The sequence below is a fragment of the Coregonus lavaretus genome (genome assembly GCF_964263955.1).
Source record: "Coregonus lavaretus genome assembly, contig: HAP1_SCAFFOLD_6478, whole genome shotgun sequence".
Lineage (NCBI taxonomy): Eukaryota > Metazoa > Chordata > Actinopteri > Salmoniformes > Salmonidae > Coregonus > Coregonus lavaretus.
This window is the reverse complement of record NW_028157681.1, coordinates 9,841-32,586: the sequence shown is the minus strand read 5'-3', so window position 1 is coordinate 32,586 and position 22,746 is coordinate 9,841. Positions and strand designations below refer to the sequence as shown.

Below are 22,746 nucleotides of genomic sequence, written 5' to 3'. Positions count from 1 at the left end.
GCTATAAAGAACCATTTCCTAAGGTTCTACAAAGAACCATTAAAAAAATTATCTATATAGCACCAAAAAAGGGTTCCACTATGGTTACAACCCTTTTTGGGGCTACTTTATGGAGAATGAGAAAGGTTCTTTATAGGACCAATCTCAAAGGTTCTTTGTAGAACCTTTTGAAGAACAATACAGGGTTTTTTATTCTGATTAGCCATATTATATTGTTAAAATTCCATAGGTGTTATTATTGTGTTAATTGACAAGTTGAATCAGGAGTTCTAGCTCTGGAACGGCTTCGGGTCCCTAAGGAGAGAATCCAGAACCACTGATTTAGTCAACTGTTCTCAGTTGACACAAAGTCATACGTGAGTCTTTCACAAGACACCGTCACTGGCCATAGTCATATATAACATGTAATGGCATAACAAAACAGATTACATAAACTGGAATGACACTCACTCACAGTTGCACAAAAAGAGCTGTGAGCAATCCACGCCCCAGAATATTATAATGAGTCATTGCTCCTACATTTTAATTATCACTAAAAGAGCAAATAACCTTTTTGTGAATAGCAAAGAACCATTGAAGGGCTCGAATGGTTCTTTGAGTCATTATGGTTCCACATGGAACCACCACCCTTCCAAAGAACACTTGAGGAACCCTCTTTTCTTATTGTGTGGTATACTACTTTTGACCAGGGCCCAATCAATCTCTGCTCTCTCCAGATGAATGACTACATGGCAGCGTACCATGATGCAGTGCTGCTGTTTGGTCAGGTGATGAGGAAGGTCTGGAGCAAGCCAGAGTCTGAGCTCAACCACACAGAGGTAGTCAATATCAACCACTTCAGAAACATCTCATTCGACGGTAAGAGACCAGGAAACAACACATAAAGCCGTGTGGTCTGGCCTGGAGATGTGGCCACCTATGTGTGTGTGTGTGTGTGTGTTTGTGTAGTTCTGTAGTTCTGTTTAGTGTAAGTTGTGTGTATGTGTTTCTATGAAGGCATCGCAGGCCACTACAAGCTGGATAACTATGGGGACAGAGACGTGAATTTTTCAGTCATTTACACCACCACTGACAACAAGGTAGGTCAGCTATCATACAGCAGATTACTTATATGATTCTATCGTGTCAATTTTAATGTTCAAACACTTGCCCTGTCTCCTCCGCAGTATGAAACTTTATTTGTATTCAACACCGTCTACAACTACACCAACATCGTCAACAGAAACCCATCCTTCATCTGGGGCAAACATCTCCCAGATGACACTCCAGACCAGGGTACGGGTTAAACTAATGCTGAGCGATATGCACAGAAATCCATATCACAATAAATTGCCTGAATTGATTCAGTAACAATAAATAGAATTATACGTTTATAACATTAATGTGCACCACAGTTTTTTTAATGATCCTTTAAACTACAACTACTAGTTTGATGGTTGTAGCCATCAATTGTCCCATTAACAATCACCCATTTTAGCAAACTTATTTCATTTCAAACTTCACATTTCTCTAGTATGGGCTACAGTGCATTCGGAAAGTATTCAGACCCTTGACTTTTTCCACATTTTGTTACAGGCCTTATTCTAAAATGGATTAAATTAATTGTTTTCCTTATCAATCTACACACAATACCCCATAATGACAAAGCGAAAACAGGTTTTTAGAAATGTTTAGAAATGTATTAAAAATTAAAAACCTTATTTACATAAGTATTCAGACCCTTTGCTATGAGACACAAAATTGAGCTCAGGTGCATCCTGTTCCATTGATCATCCTTGAGATGTTTCTACAACTTGATTGGAGTCCACCTGTGGTAAATTCCACAGGTGGATTGATTGGACATGGAAAGGCACACACCTGTCTATGTAAGGTCCCACAGTTGACAGTGCATGTCAGAGCAAAAACCAAGCCATGAGGTCGAAGGAATTGTCCGTAGAGCTCCGAGACAGGATTGTGTCAAGGCACAGATCTGGGGAAGGGTACCAAAAAATGTCTGCAGCATTGAAGGTCTGCAAGAACACAGTGGCCTCCATCATTCTTAAACAGAAGAAGTTTGGAACCACCAAGACTCATCCTAGAGCTGGCCAACCGGCCAAACTGAGAAATCGGGGGAGAAGGGCCTTGGTCAGGGAGGTGACCAAGAACCCGATGGTCACTCTGACAGAGCTCCAGAGTTCCTCTGTGGAGATGGGAGAACCTTCCAGAAAGACAACCATCTCTGCAACACTCCACCAATCAGGCATTTATGGTAGAGTGGCCAGACGGAAGCCACTCCTCAGTAAAAGGCACATGACAGCCAGCTTGGAGTTTGCCAAAAGGCACCTAAAGGACTCTGGCCATGAGAAACAAGATTCTCTGGTCTGATGAAACCAAGATTGAACTTTTTGGCCTGAATGCCAAGCGTCACGTCTGGAGGAAACCTGCCACCATCCCTACGGTGAAGCATGGTAGTGGCAGCATCATGCTGTGGTCCTCTGTAGCTCAGCTGGTAGAGCACGGCGCTTGTAACGGCAGCATAGTGGGTTCGATCCCCGGGACCACCCATACACCAAAATTTATGCACGCATGACTCTAAGTCGCTTTGGATAAAAGCGTCTGCTAAATGGCATATTATCATATTATTATTATGATTTTCAGCGGCATGGACTGGGAGACTAGTCAGGATCGAGGGAAAGATGAACGGCGCAAAGTACAGAGAGATCGTTGATGAAAACCTGCTCCAGCGCGCTCAGGACCTCTGACTGGGGCGAAGGTTCACCTTCCAACAGGACAATGACCCTAAGCACACAGCCAAGACAACGCAGGAGTGGCTTTCGGACAAGTCTCTGAATGTCCTTGAGTGGTCCAGCCATAGCCTGGACTTGAACCCGATCTAACATCTCTGGAGAGACCTGAAAATAGCTTTGCAGCGACGCTCCTGATTCAACCTGACAGAGCTTGAGAGGACCTGCAGAGAAGAATAGGAGAAACTCCCCAAATACAGGTGTGCCAAGCTTGTACCCAAGAAGACTCAAGGCTGTAATCGCTGCCAAAGGTGCTTCAACAAAGTACTGAGTAAAGGGTCTGAATACTTATGTAAATGTGATATTTCTGTTTTTTGTAATACATTAGCAAAAATTTCTAAAATCCTGTTTTTAATACGTTTGCTTTGTCATTATGTTGTATTGTGTGTAGATTGATGAGGGGGGGGGGGAAACAATTGAATCCATTTCAGAATAAGGCTGTAACGTAACAAAATGTGGAAAAAGTGAAGGAGTCTGAATACTTTCCGAATGCACTGTATTTATCATTATGGACGATTTCACCACAATGCCTGCGATAAGTGATCAGTATGGTTGGTGTCTTTCATTTTCGGTTTATCGTCCTCTGATCGATAAGACAGATATCGGACAAGAACCAGTGTTGTGAGATCAGGGCAGCAGGTAGCGTAGGGGTTAAGAGCGTTGGGTCAGTAATCGAAAGGTCACTGTTTCGAAACCCCAAGCCAACTAGATTATTCACCTAGATGGCTTGGGGATTCGACACAGCGATCTTGAGCAAGTAGCTCTGGATAAAAGTGTCTGTTAAAATATACAATCCAACTTCAATGTACAGTGATATCACCTCAATTACCCCCTTGCCTGAACACTCATTGAGAAATTGTATCGTTCTAATGCAGTCCATTTTATTGGTCTCCTCATCGTAATCATGCCCCCCACTCCAGGTCTGAGAGTGCAGGACATCACTGTCATTGTCTTAGGTGTCACTGTGGTGGTGGTAGCTAACATCGCTTTCATCTTCTACAGGTAAGACACAAGATAGATTCACCTTAAATTAGATTCACCATTTTGGTGCCTGATTCCTCAGAGGGTTGTTTTATCTATCATGGTATGTTCAGAGTGACCATAGAAATATAATTACTAGAACAGGAATCCCCATTCAAGTATAACTATTTTTATGAGGGAGACCTCTTACACTGTGTTGCTATCTGTTACCAGGCAGAACAGGAGAGAGCGCCAGGTGAGGAAGAGATGGTCTCACATCCACTCTGACCTCATCACCCCGCTGGAGTACAACGAACATAGCCTGATCTCCCTCAAGGTCAGCTTGTCTTCAGTGTGCGGCGACCCCTAAGCATGTCATCATTGTGCAATCTCAAAGTTAAGTCACATTCTCCAGTACGTCTTCTAATTCCTGTCTATGTCCGTTTGTCTGTCAGATTGACGAAGACCACAGGACAAACAAAAGTTATATGATCCGCCAAGGACGCTACGATAAAAAGGTAACTCAAACTTATACAGTGCCTTCAGAAAGTATTCATACCCCTTGACTTTTTCCACATTTTGTGGTGTTACAGTCTGAATTTAAAATGGATTAAAATGAGATGTTTTTTCACTGACCTACACAATACCCCATAATGTCATTTTTACAAGTTAATAAAAAGCTGAAATTTCTTGAGTCAATAAGTATTCAACCCCTTTGTTATGGCAAGCCCAAATAAGTTCAGTAGTAAACATTTGCTTAAGAAGTAACATAATAAGTTGGACTCCCTCTGTGTGCAATAATAATGTTTAACATGATTTTTGAATGACTGCCTCATCTCTGAACCCTACACATACAATTATCTGTAAGGTCCCTCAGTCGAGCAGTGAATTTCAAACACAGACTCAACCACAAAGACCAGGAAGGTTTTCCAATGCCTCGCAAAGAAGGGCACCTATTGGTAGATGGGTAAAAATACAAAAATGCAGACATTGAATATCCCATTGAGCATGGTGAAGTTAATAATTACACTTTGCATGGTGTATCAATGCACCCAGTCACTACAAAGATACAGGTGTCCTTCCTAACTCAGTTGCCGGAGAGGAAGGAAACCGCTCAGGTATTTCACCATGAGGCCAATGGTGACTTTAAAAGAGTTACAGAGTTTAATGGCTGTGATAGGAGAAAACTGAGGATGGATCAACAACATTGTAGTTACTGCACAATACTAACCTAATTGACAGAGTGAAAAGAAGGAAGCCTGTACAGAATACAAATATTCCAAAACATTCATCCTATTTGCAGCAAGGCACTAAAGTAATACTGCAAAACAATTGGCAAAGTGTTTTAGTTTTTTTTTAGGTTGTATTTATTCGCACCAAAGAAAATAAGTGAAAGACAAAACTTGTAAAAACGGAGTGCAGATGAGGTTGGAAGCCCAAAAGGGCTTACAGTATATGAAAACCACACCACAAATATGAGTACAAAAAATGTTCAATCAGTTAAACAAAGCATATTCATTATAATTGTACGTGATATACTCACTATACAATAAAAACCATGTTTGATTATGTGTATGTGTGTGTGTGTGTGAGAGTTAGGCTACATGGAGGGGATTATTGGGTCGTTTGGTTCATCAGGCTGACCCCCAGTCTTTGCTGGAAGTTACTGAGGGATGATGAGGTTTTGGCAATGTGAAGATAAGAATTCCAGAGTACGGTACCTCTGTATCTGATAGACAATTGACTATGTGAGGTGCAGCAGCGGGGAGCGTGAAGGTTATTGCAGTGTCTTGTGTTATATAGGTAGATTTCAGAATTAACCTGGAAGAATCCATTGAAGGGTTTAGGTAAACTCTCTGGGAGTTATGAGTATTTGTAGATGAAAGTGCATAATTGGCGTACATTCATGTCGTAAATAGACAAGATATTGAGTTTCTTAAACAAAGGTGCAGATGGAGCCAGGTAATTAGAGCAGGTGGCTAGACTTGCAAATGTATTTTGAATGATGAGTCATTTGTGTAGGTAGGAGGCATATGTACTGGGCCAGACAATATTACAGTAAATGAGATATGGGTAAATTAAGCTATAGTATAGAGTTAGGAAGCAAGCCTGATGAACTAAACCACTAATCTTTCTGATGATACCAACAGATTTCATCACTTTGTTTGGGGCAAATCCAATGCATCACATTACTGAATACCACTCTCCATATTTTCAAGCACAGTGGGGTCTGCATCATGTTATGGGTATACTTGTAATCGTTAAGGACTGGGGAGTTTTTCAGGATAAAAAATAAACAGAATGGAGTGGATTTTACACAGGCAAATTCCTAGAGGAAAACCTGGTTCAGTCTGCTTTCCACCAGACACTGGGAGATGAATTCACCTTTCAGCAGGACAATAACCTAAAACAAGGCCAAATCTACATTGGAGTTGCTTACCAAGAAGACAGTGAATGTTCCTGAGTGGCCGAGTTATAGTTTTTACTTAAATCGGCTTGAAAATACATGGCAAGACCTGAAAATGGTTGTTTAGCTATGATCAACAACCAATTTGACAGAGCTTGAAGAATTTTGAAAAGAACAATAGGCAAATGTTGTACAATCCAGGAGTGGAAAGCTCTTAGAGCTACCTACTTTTATCTCTCTTTTATTGGATAGAGCTAAACACTTGCCAGGACTTCGCCATTTTATCAGAAAGGTGAAGAATAATTGTACAAATATGGTCAAATGTCTCTGTAACATGACAAATGGTCAAAATAAATAGAGCTATGAGTGAGAGGGAGCATGGTTATGGTTTTGATGTAAATCAGCTTGAAAATATATGGCAAGACCTGAAAATGGTTGTTTAGCAATGATCAACCAATTTGACAGACCAATTTGACAGAGCTTGAAGAATTTTGAAAAGAACAATAGGCAAATGTTGTACAATTCAGGTGTGAAAAGCTCTTAGAGACTTACCCAGAAAGACTAACAGCTGTAATCGCTGCCAAAGGTGGTTCTACAAAGTATTGACGCAGGGGTGTGAACACCTATGTAAATTAGATATTTCTGTATTTAATTTTCAATAAATGTGCTACAATTTCTAAAAACAAGTTTTCACTTTGTCATTATGGGGTATTGTGTGTAGATGGGTGAGAGGTTTTTACAAATGTAATCCATTTTGAATTCAGGCTATAACACAACAAAATGTTAAAAAAGGGAAGGGGTCTGAATTATTTCCGAATGCACTGTATGTCAAGAGGTATGAATACTTTCTGAATGCATTGTATATGGCTCTTTATATATATATATATATAGTACCAGTCAAAAGTTTGGACAAACCTACTCATTCTGTGATAAGGTGGTGTTGAAGGAGTCAGGCGCAGAGGGTAAATCACCGAATAACAGGCTTTAATCCGCAAAATACAGGTTTACGCAGAACTGCGTCAAACACACTCCAGGGCATAAAACAGGTGCACTGGAAAATACAAGGCACACAGGAAAATACTCACGTCGAACAAAATACACGAGCTCCACCGACCTTCACTAACCTTCACAATAAACAATCACCCACAAGGACAAGGGGGCAGAGGTAACACTTATACATGGACTAATTAGGGGATTAGAACCAGGTGTGTGCGATAACGAGACAAGACAATTATGATGATGATTGGGGCGGAAGTGGTTAGTACTCTGGTGACGACGAACGCCAAAGCCTGCCCAAACAAGGAGGGGAGGCAGCCTCGGCCGAAGTCGTGACACATTCAAGGGTTTTTCTTTATTTTTACTATTTTCTACATTGTAGAATAATAGTGAAGACATCAAAACTATGAAATAACACATATGGAATCATGTAGTAACCAAAAAAGTATTATACAAATCCAAATATATTTAATATTTTAGATTCTTCAAAGTAGCCACCCATTGTCTTGACGATAGCTTTGCACACTCTTGGCATTCTCTCAACCAGCTTCATGAGGTAGTCTTTTCCAACAGTCTTGAAGGAGTTCCCACATATGCTGAGCACTTGTTGGCTGCTTTTCCTTCACTCTGCATTCCAACTCATCCCAAACCATCTCAATTGGGTTGAAAACGGGGGATTGTGGAGGCCAGGTCATCTGATGCAGCACTCCATCACTCTCCTTCTTGGTCAAATAGCCCTTACACCTGGAGGTGTGTTGGGTCATTGTCCTGCTGAAAAACAAATGATTGTCCCACTAAGCGCAAACCAGATGGGATGGCGTATCGCTGAAGAATGCTGTGGTAGCCATGCTGGTTAAGTGTGCCTTGAATTCTAAATAAATCACTGACAGTGTCACCAGCAAAGCACCCCCACACCATCACACCTCCTCCTCCATGCTTCACAATGGGAACCATACATGCAGAGATCATCCGTTCACCTACTCTGTGTCTCACAAAGATACGGCGGTTGGAATCCAAAATCTCACATTTGGACTCATCAGACCAAAGGACAGATTTCCACCAGTCTAATGTCCATTGCTCATGTTTCTTGGCCCAAGCAAGTCTCTTCTTCTTATTGGTGTCCTTTAGTAGTGGTTTCTTGGCAGCAATTCGACCATGATGGCCTGATTCACGCAGTCTCCTCTGAACAGTTGATGTTGAGATGTGTCTGTTACTTGAACTCTGTGAAGCATTTATTTGGGCTGCAATTTCTGAGGCTGGTAACTTTAATGAACTTGTCCTCTACAGCAGAGGTGAGAGCCAGTTTCATCATAGCGCTTGAAGAAACTTTCAAAGTTCTTGAAATGTTCCATATTGACTGACATTCATGTCTTAAAGTAATGATGGACTGTCGTTTCTCTTTGCTTATTTGAGCTGTTCTTGCCATAATATGGACTTGGTCTTTTACCAAATAGGGCTATCTTCTGTATACCACCCCTTCCTGGTTACAACACAACTGATTGGCTCAAATGCATTAATTCCACAAATTAACTTTTAAGAAGGCACACCTGTTAATTGAAATGCATTCCAGGTGACTACCTCATGAAGCTGGTTGAGAGAATGCCAAGAGTGTGCAAAGCTGTCATCAAGCTAAAGGGTGGCTACTTTGCAGAATCTCAAATATAAAATATATTTTGATTTGTTTAACACTTTCTTGGTTACTACATTTCCATGTGTGTCATCTCATAGTTTTGATGTCTTCACTATTATTTTACAATGTAGAAAATAGTAAAAATAAAGAAAAACCCTTAAATGTGTGTCCAAACTTTTGACTGGTACTGTATATATACATACATACATACATACATACATATAAAGAGTCATATACAATGCCTTCAGAAAGTATTCATCCCCCTTGACTTACAACTACCACGGCTCAGGGACCGATACAGTGGTCTGGTCAGGTGTATTGTAGACTCATGTTGCAGACTCCTTCACTTTGACAATTGAAGCAGGATCTTGAGGGAGCTGGATATGGTTAGGTGTACTAAGGCTACTGTTGTTGTCATAGTGATGAAGGTCCGGTGTACTGAGGATACTGTTGCTGTCATGGTTTCAGATTGTGATCCTGAAGGAGCTGAAGCACTCGGACGGGAACTTTAACAAGAGTCAGAGGATAGAGCTCAACTCGGTGAGTCACCGATTATACTGCAAGTTTGTCAACGTCCGGTAGACTACTCGAGGGTATCAAGTATGCAATTTTACACGCGTTCATGTGGTATCTTTGCTTAGTTTTTTATATTTGATTTGATTATAACTCCTATTGCTTATTACACCCATCCTTCCTGATTTACAGCTTCTGCACATTGACTACTACAACCTGACTAAGTTCTATGGCACAGTCAAGTATGATCATGGTGTGTTTGGGGTGTTCGAGTATGGCGAGAGGGGATCCCTAAGGGTGAGAAACACACATGCAAGCACACACACACATGCACACACACACTTTCACATTTGAACTTTTAAATTCTTCCATCCTCAGCGTGTGCTGAATAACAATATTTCGTACCCGGAGGAGACCTTTATGGACTGGGAGTTTAAGATCTCTGTAATGTATGACATCGCCAAGGTGAGCTGGCAACAACTCTAGTCTACACTGCTGTTGGTTTGTATGAGCTCAGAAAATGCCAACTCAGAGCAATTTACCATAAGATGCTAAAACCTTTTCCAAAAGTTTTTTATCTTGTCAATATTGATATACATTTCCGAAAATGCTTTGATCCGTTTGACAACATTGAGTCATTGAAATACAGTAGGCCTACATTCAAAGACAAAACCTCCTCCCCTTTCTTCATATCCGCAGGGTATGTCCTACCTCCACTCCAGTGACATCCAGGTCCATGGCCGTCTTAAGTCCACTAACTGTGTAGTGGACAACCGCATGGTGGTCAAGATCACTGACTTTGGCTGCAACACCATTCTAAACCCAGGCAGAGGTAGGAACTATTATTTCTGTAGGGCTAGCTTGCTAGCATAGTTAGCATTCATGCCATACACACCATACACATCCCCTGAGGTCTGTCTGTCCCAGGATATGTCTCTTTCTGTCTTATCCCTGTTCTGCCACTTATTTCTTAACAGTTTTTTTTTAACCTATCCTCCCCTATCCCGTATCCCCACTCTCCATCCTTCCCCTCCCTTCCCTCCCCCATCAGACCTGTGGACAGCTCCAGAGCACCTGCGTAGACAGGGGATCTCCCAGAAGGGAGATGTCTACAGCTTTGCCATCATCGCCCAGGAGATAGTTCTCAGGAGGAGCACCTTTTACACCGAGGCATACTCTGACCGCACAGGTTAGACACATTCCTATATAACACCTTATATAGAAACTCGTAACAGAATCAATGCCTTAGCTTTGCTATACTGTAGTTATTACCCTTATTTAAAATGTAATGGTCAACTGTAGAATTGTTCAGTTGAGCACAACATATTGTAGCAGAAAAACAAGACACTCACACACGTTGTTCTGTCTTCATCAGAGAAAATGTCCAGAGTGCAGTACCCCAGCAAAATAACCTATTTCAGACCTGATCTGAATTTTGAGACTGCAGGAGAAAAGGAATTGGAGGTACATTTTACATTTACATTTTAGTCATTTAGCAGACGCTCTTATCCAGAGCGACTTACAGGAGCAATTAGGGTTAAGTGCCTTGCTCAAGGGCACATTTACGTCATTTAGCAGACGCTCTTATCCAGAGCGACTCACCAATTGGTGCGTTCACCCTATAGCCAGTGGGATAACCACTTTACAATTTTGGGGGGGGGGGGGGGGGGGGGTTGAAGGATGACTTCATCCTATCCCAGGTATTCCTTAAAGAGGTGGGGTTTCAAATGTCTCCGGAAGGTGGTGAGTGACTCCGCTGTCCTGGCATCGTGAGGGAGCTTGTTCCACCATTGGGGTGCCAGAGCAGCGAACAGTTTTGACTGGGCTGAGCGGGAACTATGCTTCCGCAGAGGAAGGGGAGCCAGCAGGCCAGAGGTGGATGAACGCAATGCCCTCGTTTGGGTGTAGGGACTGATCAGAGCCCGAAGGTACAGAGGTGCCGTTCCCCTCACTGCTCCATAGGCAAGCACCATGGTCTTGTAGCGGATGCGAGCTTCAACTGGAAGCCAGTGGAGTGTGCGGAGGAGGGGGGTGACGTGAGAGAACTTGGGAAGGTTGAACACCAGACGGGCTGCGGCATTCTGGATGAGTTGTAGGGGTTTAATGGCACAGGCAGGGAGGCCAGCCAACAGCGAGTTGCAGTAGTCCAGACGGGAGATGACAAGTGCCTGGATTAGGACCTGTGCCGCTTCCTGTGTAAGGCAGGGTCGTACTCTCCGAATGTTGTAGAGCATGAACCTGCAGGAGCGGGTCACCGCCTTGATGTTGGCGGAGAACGACAGGGTGTTGTCCAGGGTCACGCCTAGGCTCTTCGCACTCTGGGAGGAGGACACAGCGGAGTTGTCAACCGTGATGGCGAGATCATGGAACGGGCAGTCCTTCCCCGGGAGGAAGAGCAGCTCCGTCTTGCCAGGGTTCAGCTTGAGGTGGTGATCCGTCATCCATACTGATATGTCTGCCAGACATGCAGAGATGCGATTCGCCACCTGGTTATCAGAAGGGGGAAAGGAGAAGATTAGTTGTGTATCGTCAGCGTAGCAATGATAGGAGAGGCCATGTGAGGATATGACAGAGCCAAGTGACTTGGTGTATAGGGAGAAAAGGAGAGGGCCTAGAACTGAGCCCTGGGGGACGCCAGTGGTGAGAGCATGTGGTGCGGAGACAGCTTCTCGCCACGCCACTTGGTAGGAGCGACCGGTCAGGTAGGACGCAATCCAGGAGTGAGCCGCGCCGGAGATGCCCAGCTCGGAGAGGGTGGAGAGGAGGATCTGATGGTTCACAGTATCAAAGGCAGCAGACAGGTCTAGAAGGACAAGAGCAGAGGAGAGAGAGTTAGCTTTAGCAGTGCGGAGAGCCTCCGTGACACAGAGAAGAGCAGTCTCAGTTGAATGACCAGTCCTGAAACCTGACTGGTTTGGATCAAGAAGGTCATTCTGAGAGAGATAGCAAGAGAGTTGGCTAAAGACGGCACGCTCAATAGTTTTGGAAAGAAAAGAAAGAAGGGATACTGGTCTGTAGTTGTTGACATCAGTGGGATCGAGTGTTGGTTTCTTGAGAAGGGGAGCAACTCTCGCTCTCTTGAAGACGGAAGGGACATGGCCAGCGGTCAAGGATGAGTTGATCAGCGAGGTGAGGTAGGGGAGAAGGTCACCGGAGATGGTCTGGAGAAGAGAGGAGGGGATGGGGTCAAGCGGGCAGGTTGTTGGGCGGCCTGCAGTCACAAGTCGCAGGATTTTATCTGGAGAGAGAGGGGAGAAAGAAGTCAAAGCATAGGGTAGGGCAGTGTGAGTAGGACCAGCAGTGTCATTAGACTTAACAAACGAGGATCGAATGTCGTCAACCTTCTTTTCAAAGTGGTTGACGAAGTCATCCACAGAGAGAGAGGAGGGGGGGGCGGGGGGGGGGGAGGATTCAGGAGGGAGGAAAATGTGGCAAAGAGCTTCCTAGGGTTAGAGGCAGATGCTTGGAATTTAGAGTGGTAGAAAGTGGCCTTAGCAGCAGAAACAGATGAAGAAAATGTAGAGAGGAGGGAGTGAAAAGATGCCAGGTCGGCAGGGAGTTTAGTTTTCTTCCATTTCCGCTCCGCTGCCCGGAGCTCTGTTCTGTGAGCTCGCAATGAGTCATCAAGCCACGGAGCTGGAGGGGAGGACCGAGCCGGCCGGGAGGATAGGGGACACAGAGAGTCAAAGGATGCAGAAAGGGAGGAGAGGAGGGTTGAGGAGGCAGAATCAGGAGATTGGAGGGAGAAGGATTGAGCAGAGGGAAGAGATGATAGGATGGAAGAGGAGAGAGTAGTGGGAGAGAGAGAGCGAAGGTTGCGGCGGCGCATTACCATCTGTGTAGGGGCAGAGTGAGTAGTGTGGGAGGAGAGCGAGAGAGAAAAGGAAACAAAGTAGTGGTCGGAGACATGGAGGGGAGTTGCAGTGAGATTAGTAGAGGAGCAGCATCTAGTAAAGATGAGGTCAAGCGTATTGCCTGCCTTGTGAGTAGGGGGGGACGGTGAGAGGGTGAGGTCAAAAGAGGAGAGAAGTGGAAAGAAGGAGGCAGAGAGAAATGAGTCAAATGTGGACATAGGGAGGTTGAAATCCCCCAAAACTGTGAGGGGTGAGCCATCCTCAGGAAAGGAGCTTATCAAGGCGTCAAGCTCATTGATGAACTCTCCAAGGGAACCTGGAGGGCGATAGATGACAAGGATATTAAGCTTAAATGGGCTAGTGACTGTGACAGCATGGAATTCAAATGAGGAGATAGACAGATGGGTTAGGGGAAAAATTGAGAATGTCCACTTGGGAGAGATGAGGATTCCTGTGCCACCACCCCTCTGACCAGATGCTCTCGGGGTATGCGAGAACACATGGTCAGACGAGGAGAGAGCAGTAGGAGTAGCAGTGTTTTCAGTGGTAATCCATGTTTCCGTCAGCGCCAGGAAGTCGAGGGACTGGAGATTAGCATAGGCTGGGATGAAGTCAGCTTTGTTGGCAGCAGAACGGCAGTTCCAGAGGCTGCCTGAGACCTGGAACTCCAGGTGTGGGGTGCGTGCAGGGACCACCAGGTTAGAGAGGCAGCAGCCACGCGGTGTGGGGCGTTTGTGTAGCCTGTGCAGAGAGGAGAGAACAGGGATAGGCAGAGGCATAGTTGACAGGCTGTAGCAAATGGCTACAATAATGCAGAGGAGATCGGAATGAAATGAACTAAACATCTGGGACAGTAGAGAGCAGGGCCTCCCTCACCAAAAACTTATACTTCTAACAACTATAATTGTTTCACTGAACCACCCGAACAAAAACTCTACCAACTTCCACCTTTAGAAATCAGAATTGTTGTGAACCACAGCGGTTCAATGTTTAAAGGAATAGACTCAACCCACTTTATTCAGCTAGCTAACTAAGACACCATAGCTAACTAGCATGCTAGCATCCAAAAACACACAGTTTAGCGCCAACACTTGGTCACAACAAACCACCAATAGTGTGTTAACACACTAAGCAGATAATTCGTGTCCGTGTCTGTTGGCTAGCTAGCAATGGCCACTGTGTTGACCTTGTTTGAAGAACGGCTAGCTAGCTAGCTTCGTGCTACCCCCGGCACCGCCGAACAACAAGGTAAGATTGGCATTTGTTTGTGTGTAACAGAGAGAAAGAGAGAAGGGGGGGGGGGGGTGGACTTACAGTATAGAGAAAGACAGATATGGAGATAGAGTCTGCAATTTTTTCTTCCATGCCCACAGGTGTACATGCTGATAAAGATCTGCTGGGATGAGGACCCAGAGCGAAGGCCTGACTTTAAGAAGATAGAGAGCTCATTGGGGAAGATCTTCAGGTACCAGCTACCTACTTTTATTGGATAGAGCTAAATACTTGCCAGGACTTAGCCATTTTATCAGAAAGGTGAAGAATCATTGTACAAAGATGGTCAAATGTCTCTGTAACATGACAAATGGTCAAAATAAATAGAGATTTGAGTGAGAGGGAGCATGGTTATGGTTTGCAGTGTTACAAAATAACATTCACATTTAATTGCTGTAGAGCTACACCCTTCTCTTTCATTTAAGATACATTTGAGAAACACCTCACAAGGGCAGCACCTACATTGAAAGGTGGTGTGTGTGTGCGCATGTGTGTGTGTATGTGTGTGTGACTGATCCTCTGTTATTTTCTCCATAGTAACCTGCACAACCAGGCTAATGAGAGCTACATGGACAACCTGATCCGTCGTCTACAGATGTACTCCCGGAACCTGGAGCACCTGGTGGAGGAGAGGACAGCTCTGTACAAGGCTGAGAGAGACAGGGCCGACTGCCTCAACTTCATGCTGCTGCCTCGGTCAGTCGACAACAACAACAACAACAAAAATAAACGGATACCCGCACACAGTTCAATGTTCTTGTTGTTTTATTAAGTGCAGTGTTTCGACCAGAAGGTCTTTGTCAGACTGCACAACCAGAAAACCACTTTAAGACCAGCAAATGACTTCTCTCTCTCCTTCTCTCGCTCCAGTCCTGTGGTGCGTTCTCTGAAGGAGACAGGCATCGTGGAGCCAGAGCTGTTTGAGGAGGTGACGGTGTACTTCAGCGACATCGTGGGCTTCACCACCCTGTGCCAGTATAGCACCCCCATGGAAGTGGTGGACATGCTCAACGACATCTACAAGGGCTTTGACAGCATCCTCGACCACCATGACGTATACAAGGTTAGGGTTAGGGATAGGGTTGTGGTTCAGGCTAGGGTTAGGGTTGAACTGGGATGTGGACATGAAGCTAGGCTTAAGGTTAGGGTTGAGGCTTACTGTAAACCAAAACATCTAGTCCAATAGCAGATGTATAGATTCTATGTCTTCCTTCTCGTCCTGTGTCAGGTGGAGACGATAGGTGATGCGTACATGGTGGCGTCGGGGTTGCCGCAGCGGAACGGAAACAGGCACGCGGTGGACATCTCCCGCATGGCCCTGGACATTCTGGCATTTATGGGGACCTTCCAGCTCAGACACCTGCCGGGGCTACCTGTGTGGATCCGCATTGGGATGCACTCAGGTATCCCTAGCTCCCTAAGCCCTATCCTGAATTCATAACACCTCCCTCTCTCCCCTCTCTATCTTATCAATACAAAACCTCCTTGTGTCACGCCCTGACTCAGAGGACGCTTGTATGTTGAATCAGGGTGTGTATTTTCCTTGCTGTGTTTTGTTCTATGTTGTGAATCTAGTATTTCTAGATCTATGTTGGCCGGTGTGGTTCCCAATCAGAGGCAGCTGTCGCTCGTTGTCTCTGATTGGGGACCATACTTAGGCAGCCTATTGGCACTAGTGGGTTGTGGGATCTTGTTCCGTGTAAGGTATGTTGTGTTGCCTTGGACTTCACGTTTCGCTTTGTTTGTTATTTTGTCGATGTGGTTAATATTTAATAAACATGTACGCATATCACGCTGCGCCTTGGTCCGTCCCGTCCGTAAACGAACGTGACAGAAGATCCCACCAAACGAGGACCAAGCAGCGTGCCCAGGAGGAGCGAATAGCCATGTCCCAGGTGGGCAAATTGTGGTCATGGGAAGAGATATTCGTGGGGAAAGGGCCATGGGCGAAGGTAGATACCCAGGCAGGAGAGGAGCAACGGCAATGCAGAGGACGCTGGTCGAGGAGGAAGCCCGAGAGACAGCCTCAAGAAAAAAAAAATTGGGGGCTAAAGGGGTGGTCGGGGAGCGAGAGAGAAGAGCCCCGACCACTGCACCCGGTCGGTTTTCAGATTGGGTCCCTACGACCATGGGAAGAGGAGTGGGAACAGTATTATACTGAGGAGTCGGAGGATGACGACGACGAGGTTCTGTTCCCTAACTCGTGGGGGCTTCCGGAGGAGTCCTCACAGGAAGAGGAGTGCCGACGACGGAGACCCGAGAGGCAACCCCAAGAACATTTGGGGGGGGGGGCACACGGTGTGGACGGCGAGGCATCAGGAGGCCGTTAAAGGGCGGGTCTGCAGGTTAGGAGAGGAGGCCACCATGTTACGGGGGCTATTGGTTCAGAGGGAGCAGGAGTTATTCGGTCAGAGGGAGGCGCTACAGGAGGCTATAAGGGAGAAGGAAAGTGTAGAGGCACGGCGAGAGGAGCTGGTTAGGCAGCAGAAGGAGCGGGGGTTAATAAAGGAACCCAGTCCCGCTCCTCGCACCAAGCAAGTGGTGCGTGTCGCCAGTCCGGTCCAGCCCGTTCCTGCTTCCCGCACTAAGCCAGTGGTGCGTGTTCCCAGTACGGCCCGACCCGTTCCTGCCCCTCGCACCAAGCCAGTGGTGCGCGTCGCCAGTCCGGCCCGTCCTGTTCCTGTTTCCCGCACTAAGCCAGTGGTGCGTGTTCCCAGTACGGTCCGGCCTGTTCCTGCCCCTCGCACCAAGCCAGTGTTGCGCGTCGCCAGCCCGGCCCGGCCTGTTCCTGCCCCTCGCACCAAGCCAGTGGTGCGCGTCGCCAGCCCGGTCCGGCCTGTTCATGCCCCTCGCACCAAGCCAGTGGTGCGCGTCGCCAGCCCGGCCCGGCCTGTTCCTGCCCCTCGCACCAAGCCAGTGGTGCGCGTCGCCAGTCCGGTACGGCCCGTTCCTGCTCCCCGCACCAGGCCAGTGGTGCGCGTCGCCAGTCCGGTACGGCCCATTCCTGCTCCCCGCACCAAGCCAGTGGTGCGCGTCGCCAGCCCGGCCTGTTCCTGCCCCTCGCACCAAGCCAGTGGTGCGCGTCGCCAGCCCGGTCCGGCCTGTTCCTGTCCCTCGCACCAAGCCAGTGGTGCGCGTCGCCAGCCCGGCCCGGCCTGTTCCTGCCCCTCGCACCAAGCCAGTGGTGCGCGTCGCCAGCCCGGTCCGGCCTGTTCCTGCTCCTCGCACCAAGCCAGTGGTGCGTGTCCCCAGTACGGCCCGACCCGTTCCTGCCCCTCGCACCAAGCCAGTGGTGCGCGTCGCCAGTCCGGCCCGTCCTGTTCCTGCTTCCCGCACTAAGCCAGTGGTGCGTGTTCCCAGTACGGTCCGGCCTGTTCCTGCCCCTCGCACCAAGCCAGTGTTGCCCGTCGCCAGCCCGGCCCGGCCTGTTCCTGACCCTCGCACCAAGCCAGTGGTGCGCGTCGCCAGTCCGGTCCGGCCTGTTCATGCCCCTCATACCAAGCCAGTGGTGCGCGTCGCCAGCCCGGCCCGGCCTGTTCCTGCCCCTCGCACCAAGCCAGTGGTGCGCGTCGCCAGCCCGGCCCGGCCTGTTCCTGCTCCCCGCACCAGGCCAGTGGTGCGCGTCGCCAGTCCGGTACGGCCCGTTCCTGCTCCCCGCACCAGGCCAGTGGTGCGCTTTGCCGGTACGGCCCGTTCCTGCTCCCCGCACCAAGCCAGTGGTGCGCGTCGCCAGCCCGGTCCGGCCTGATCCTGTCCCTCGCACCAAGCCAGTGGTGCGCGTCGCCAGCCCGGTCCGGCCTGTTCCTGCCCCTCGCACCAAGCCAGTGGTGCGCGTCGCCAGCCCGGTCCGGCCTGATCCTGTCCCTCGCACCAAGCCAGTGGTGCGCGTCGCCAGCCCGGTCCGGCCTGTTCCTGCCCCTCGCACCAAGCCAGTGGTGCGCGTCGCCAGCCCGGTCCGGCCTGTTCATGCCCCTCATACCAAGCCAGTGGTGCGCGTCGCCAGCCTGGCCCGGCCTGTTCCTGCCCCTCGCACCAAGCCAGTGGTGCGCGTCGCCAGCCCGGCCCGGCCTGTTCCTGCTCCCCGCACCAGGCCAGTGGTGCGCGTCGCCAGTCCGGTACGGCCCGTTCCTGCTCCCCGCACCAGGCCAGTGGTGCGCTTTGCCAGTCCGGTACGGCCCGTTCTTGCTCCCCGCACCAAGCCAGTGGTGCGCGTCGCCAGCCCGGTCCGGCCTGATCCTGTCCCTCGCACCAAGCCAGTGGTGCGCGTCGCCAGCCCGGTCCGGCCTGTTCCTGCCCCTCGCACCAAGCCAGTGGTGCGCGTCACCAGCCCGGTCCGGCCTGATCCTGTCCCTCGCACCAAGCCAGTGGTGCGCGTCGCCAGCCCGGTCCGGCCTGTTCCTGTCCCTCGCACCAAGCCAGTGGTGCGCGTCGCCAGCCCGGTCCGGCCTGATCCTGTCCCTCGCACCAAGCCAGTGGTGCGCGTCGCCAGCCTGGCCTGTTCCTGCCCCTCGCACCAAGCCAGTGGTGCGCGTCGCCAGCCCGGCCCGGCCTGTTCCTGCTCCCCGCACCAGGCCAGTGGTGCGCGTCGCCAGTCCGGTACGGCCCGTTCCTGCTCCCCGCACCAGGCCAGTGGTGCGCGTCGCCAGTCCGGTACGGCCCATTCCTGCTCCCCGCACCAAGTCAGTGGTGCGCGTCGCCAGCCTGGCCTGTTCCTGCCCCTCGCACCAAGCCAGTGGTGCGCGTCGCCAGCCCGGTCCGGCCTGTTCCTGTCCCTCGCACCAAGCCAGTGGTGCGCGTCGCCAGCCCGGTCCGGCCTGATCCTGTCCCTCGCACCAAGCCAGTGGTGCGCGTCGCCAGCCCGGTCCGGCCAGTTCCTGCTCCTCGCACCAAGCCAGTGGTGCGTGTGTCCAGTCCGGCACGGCCCGTGCCTGTTCCACCGGTGCCTGGTTCGGCACTGGTCAGCGGCTCCACTCCGGAGCCAGAGCAGTCCGCTCCACCGGTGCCTGATCCAGCTCCGGTCAGCGGCTCCACTCTGGAGCCAGAGCAGTTCGCTCCACCGTCGTCGGGTCCGGCTCCAGTCAGCGGTTCCAGTCCAGACCCAGACGTCAGCCCCTCTCCAGGTTCGGGGTCTCCCACACCAGGGTCCAGACAGGGCTTGGTACATCTTGGGAGGAAGGAGAGGGGAAGCAGCGCGCAGAGGTCCAGACTAGACCAGGGGCGTAACAGGGAGGCGGAGAGTAAGAGGTCGTCACGCCCGGAGCCGGATCCGCCTCCGAGGCGGAATGCCCACCCGGCCCCTACCCTGTTATGTTTATGTTGTGCGGTCGGAGTCCGCACCTTTGGGGGGGGGGGGGGGGGGGTACTGTCACGCCCTGACTCAGAGGACGCTTGTATGTTGAGTCAGGGTGTGTATTTTCCTTGCTGTGTTTTGTTCTATGTTGTGAATCTAGTATTTCTAGATCTATGTTGGCCGGTGTGGTTCCCAATCAGAGGCAGCTGTCGCTCGTTGTCTCTGATTGGGGACCATACTTAGGCAGCCTATTGGCACTAGTGGGTTGTGGGATCTTGTTCCGTGTAAGGTATGTTGTGTTGCCTTGGACTTCACGTTTCGGTTTGTTTGTTATTTTGTCGTTGTGGTTAATATTTAATAAACATGTACGCATATCACGCTGCGCCTTGGTCCGTCCCGTCTGTAAGCGATCGTGACACCTTGGTCTCTGCTCTTTCCTGTAACTTCCCTCACTCTCCCCTCCCTCTGTCTGTCATCAATACCCACCTTAAGTCTCGCTACTTGTTCCCTAGGCCCCTGTGCAGCAGGAGTGGTGGGGATAAAGATGCCCAGATACTGCCTGTTTGGAGACACAATCAACACTGCCTCTAGCATGGAGTCAACGGGACATCGTAAGCAGGCTTCAGGAACACTAGAAATATCCATACCAACTCTATACAAACATTTCATGTTCATATCAACTATCATGGCAGGTGAGTAAAATACAACTCTGTCTCTCTCCATCCAGCCCTGAGAATCCACGTCAGTCAGCCCACCATCAGCATCCTACAGAGGACAGACTGCAAGTTTGAGTACGAGAAGAGAGGGGAGAGTTTCCTCAAGGTATGGACATGGCACATGCCGCTTTGCGCTTTGCTGTTTGTCATGATAGAGTCATACAGATTTATTTGATGCCATTTGTACTATGTAGTACTCTTATCTACTGTGTTGAATATCATATACGATTGTGTGTGTGTATATATATCCCAGGGTAAAGGCACAGAGTTGACCTACTGGTTGACAGGTGAAACAGGAGAGGACTACAACCTGCCAATGCCACCGACAGCGTGAGTTAACCAGCTGCTAATTTATATGCTCCCCTATAACTTAGTAAAGAGAATGTACATCATTAGAGCTACACGTCATCTTTAGATCTATCTATATTATTAACTTGTACATTCTATGTCCTTCTTCCATTTTGTAGAGTAAACAGATATAATTAGAGCTACATATCTATATAATTAACTCCTATGTCCTTGTCCCTCCCTGCAGGGAGAACTGCCAGCGTCTGCAGCAGGACCTGGCCCAGATGATCCAGGAGTGTCTGGAGAACCGCTCGCTGGGGTCAGAGGTCATGGAGAAGAGGAATACCCTATCCATGAGGCAGAGGAGGGTGGGGAGGGATGGAGCGGAGCAGAGAGGAGAGGAGGAGGATCACGATGACCAGCCGGAGTACCTCCATCTGGCTACGGTCGACAACTTCAGTACTTTCTTGTAGTTATTTTGATAAGGAGGATTAGGGTTATTATATTGTTGTTATTTTGTCTATTGATGCGAGTCTTCTCCCAACTTCTGCATCAATCATTCTTGGTTGTCAATGGAAGATTTGTGTGAAAACTAAAGTCACATGCAGATCTTGAGTTAGAATTCTGGCCTTTTGGAGGAACCACAAAGCTGTAGACCAACTAAGCACTTTACTGATACAGTTGAAGTCGGAAGTGTACATACACTTAGGTTGGAGTCCTTAAATCTCGTTTTTCAACCACTCCACAAATTTCTTGTTTTGGCAAGTCGGTTAGGACATCTACTTTGTGCATGACACAAGTAATTTTTCCAACAATTGTTTACAGACAGATTATTTCACTTATAATTCACTGTATCACAATTACAGTGGGTAAGAAGTTTATATACACTAAGTTGACTGTGCCTTTAAACAGCTTGGAAAATTCAGGAAAATGATGTCATGGCTTTAGAAGGTTCTGATAGGCTAATTTACATCATTTGAGTCAATTGGAGGTGTACCTGTGGATGTATTTCAAGGCCTACCTTCAAACTCAGTGCCTCTTTGCTTGACATCATGGGAAAATCAAAAGAAATCAGCCAAGACCTCAGAAAAAAAATGGTAGACCTCCACAAGTCTGGTTCGTCCTTGGGAGCAATTTCCAAATGCCTGAAGGTACTACGTTCATCTGTACAAACAATAGTACGCAAGTATAAACACCATGGGAACACACAGCCGTCATACTACTCAGGAAGGAGACGCGTTCTGTCTCCTAGAGATGAACATACTTTGGTGCGAAAAGTGCAAATCAATCCCAGAACAACAGCAAAGGACCTTGTGAAGATGCTGGAGGAAACAGGTACAAAAGTATCTACAGTGGGGAGAACAAGTATTTGATACACTGCTGATTTTGCAGGTTTTCCTACTTACAAAGCATGTAGAGGTCTGTAATTTTTATCATAGGTACACTTCAACTGTGAGAGATGGAATCTAAAACAAAAATCCAGAAAATCATATTGTATGATTTTTAAGTAATTAATTTGCATTTTATTGCATGACATAAGTATTTGATACATCAGAAAAGCAGAACTTAATATTTGGTACAGAAACCTTTGTTTGCAATTACAGAGATCATACGTTTCCTGTAGGTCTTGACCAGGTTTGCACACACTGCAGCCACTCCTCCATACAGACCTTCTCCAGATCCTTCAGGTTTCGGGGCTGTCACTGTCCTGAGTGGCGCAGTGGTCTAAGGCACTGCATCGCAGTGCTAACTGTGCCACTAGAGATCCTGGTTCGAATCCAGGCTCTGTCGCAGCCGGCCGCGACCGGGAGACTCATGGGCGTCGCACAATTGGCCCAGCGTCGTCCAGGGTAGGGGAGGGAATGGCCGGCAGGGATGTAGCTCAGTTGATAGAGCATGGTGTTTGCAACGCCAGGGTTGTGGGTTCGATTCCCACGGGGGGCCAGTATAAAAAAATATGTATTCACTAACTGTAAGTCGCTCTGGATAAGAGCGTCTGCTAAATGACTAAAATGTAAATGTAAATGTATGTCACTG

General features: G+C 48.1%; 1 protein-coding gene across 1 annotated transcript; it reads left to right on the top strand.

Annotated features, from left to right (window-relative positions):
• Nucleotides 1-716: 716 nt before the first annotated feature.
• Nucleotides 717-21,182, top strand: LOC311125078 (guanylyl cyclase C-like; the record flags this gene model as incomplete). The annotated part of the gene is made up of 20 exons (XM_084199149.1): nt 717-858; nt 997-1,079; nt 1,167-1,275; nt 3,704-3,785; nt 3,978-4,080; nt 4,199-4,261; nt 9,245-9,316; nt 9,482-9,586; nt 9,668-9,754; nt 9,989-10,121; nt 10,341-10,478; nt 10,665-10,753; nt 14,517-14,608; nt 14,953-15,111; nt 15,286-15,478; nt 15,644-15,818; nt 20,218-20,316; nt 20,433-20,527; nt 20,675-20,751; nt 20,957-21,182. 20 exons carry the CDS (start codon nt 717-719, stop codon nt 21,180-21,182), a joined length of 2,322 nt encoding a protein of 773 aa, XP_084055275.1.
• Between the last annotated feature and the right edge of the window lie 1,564 nt (nt 21,183-22,746).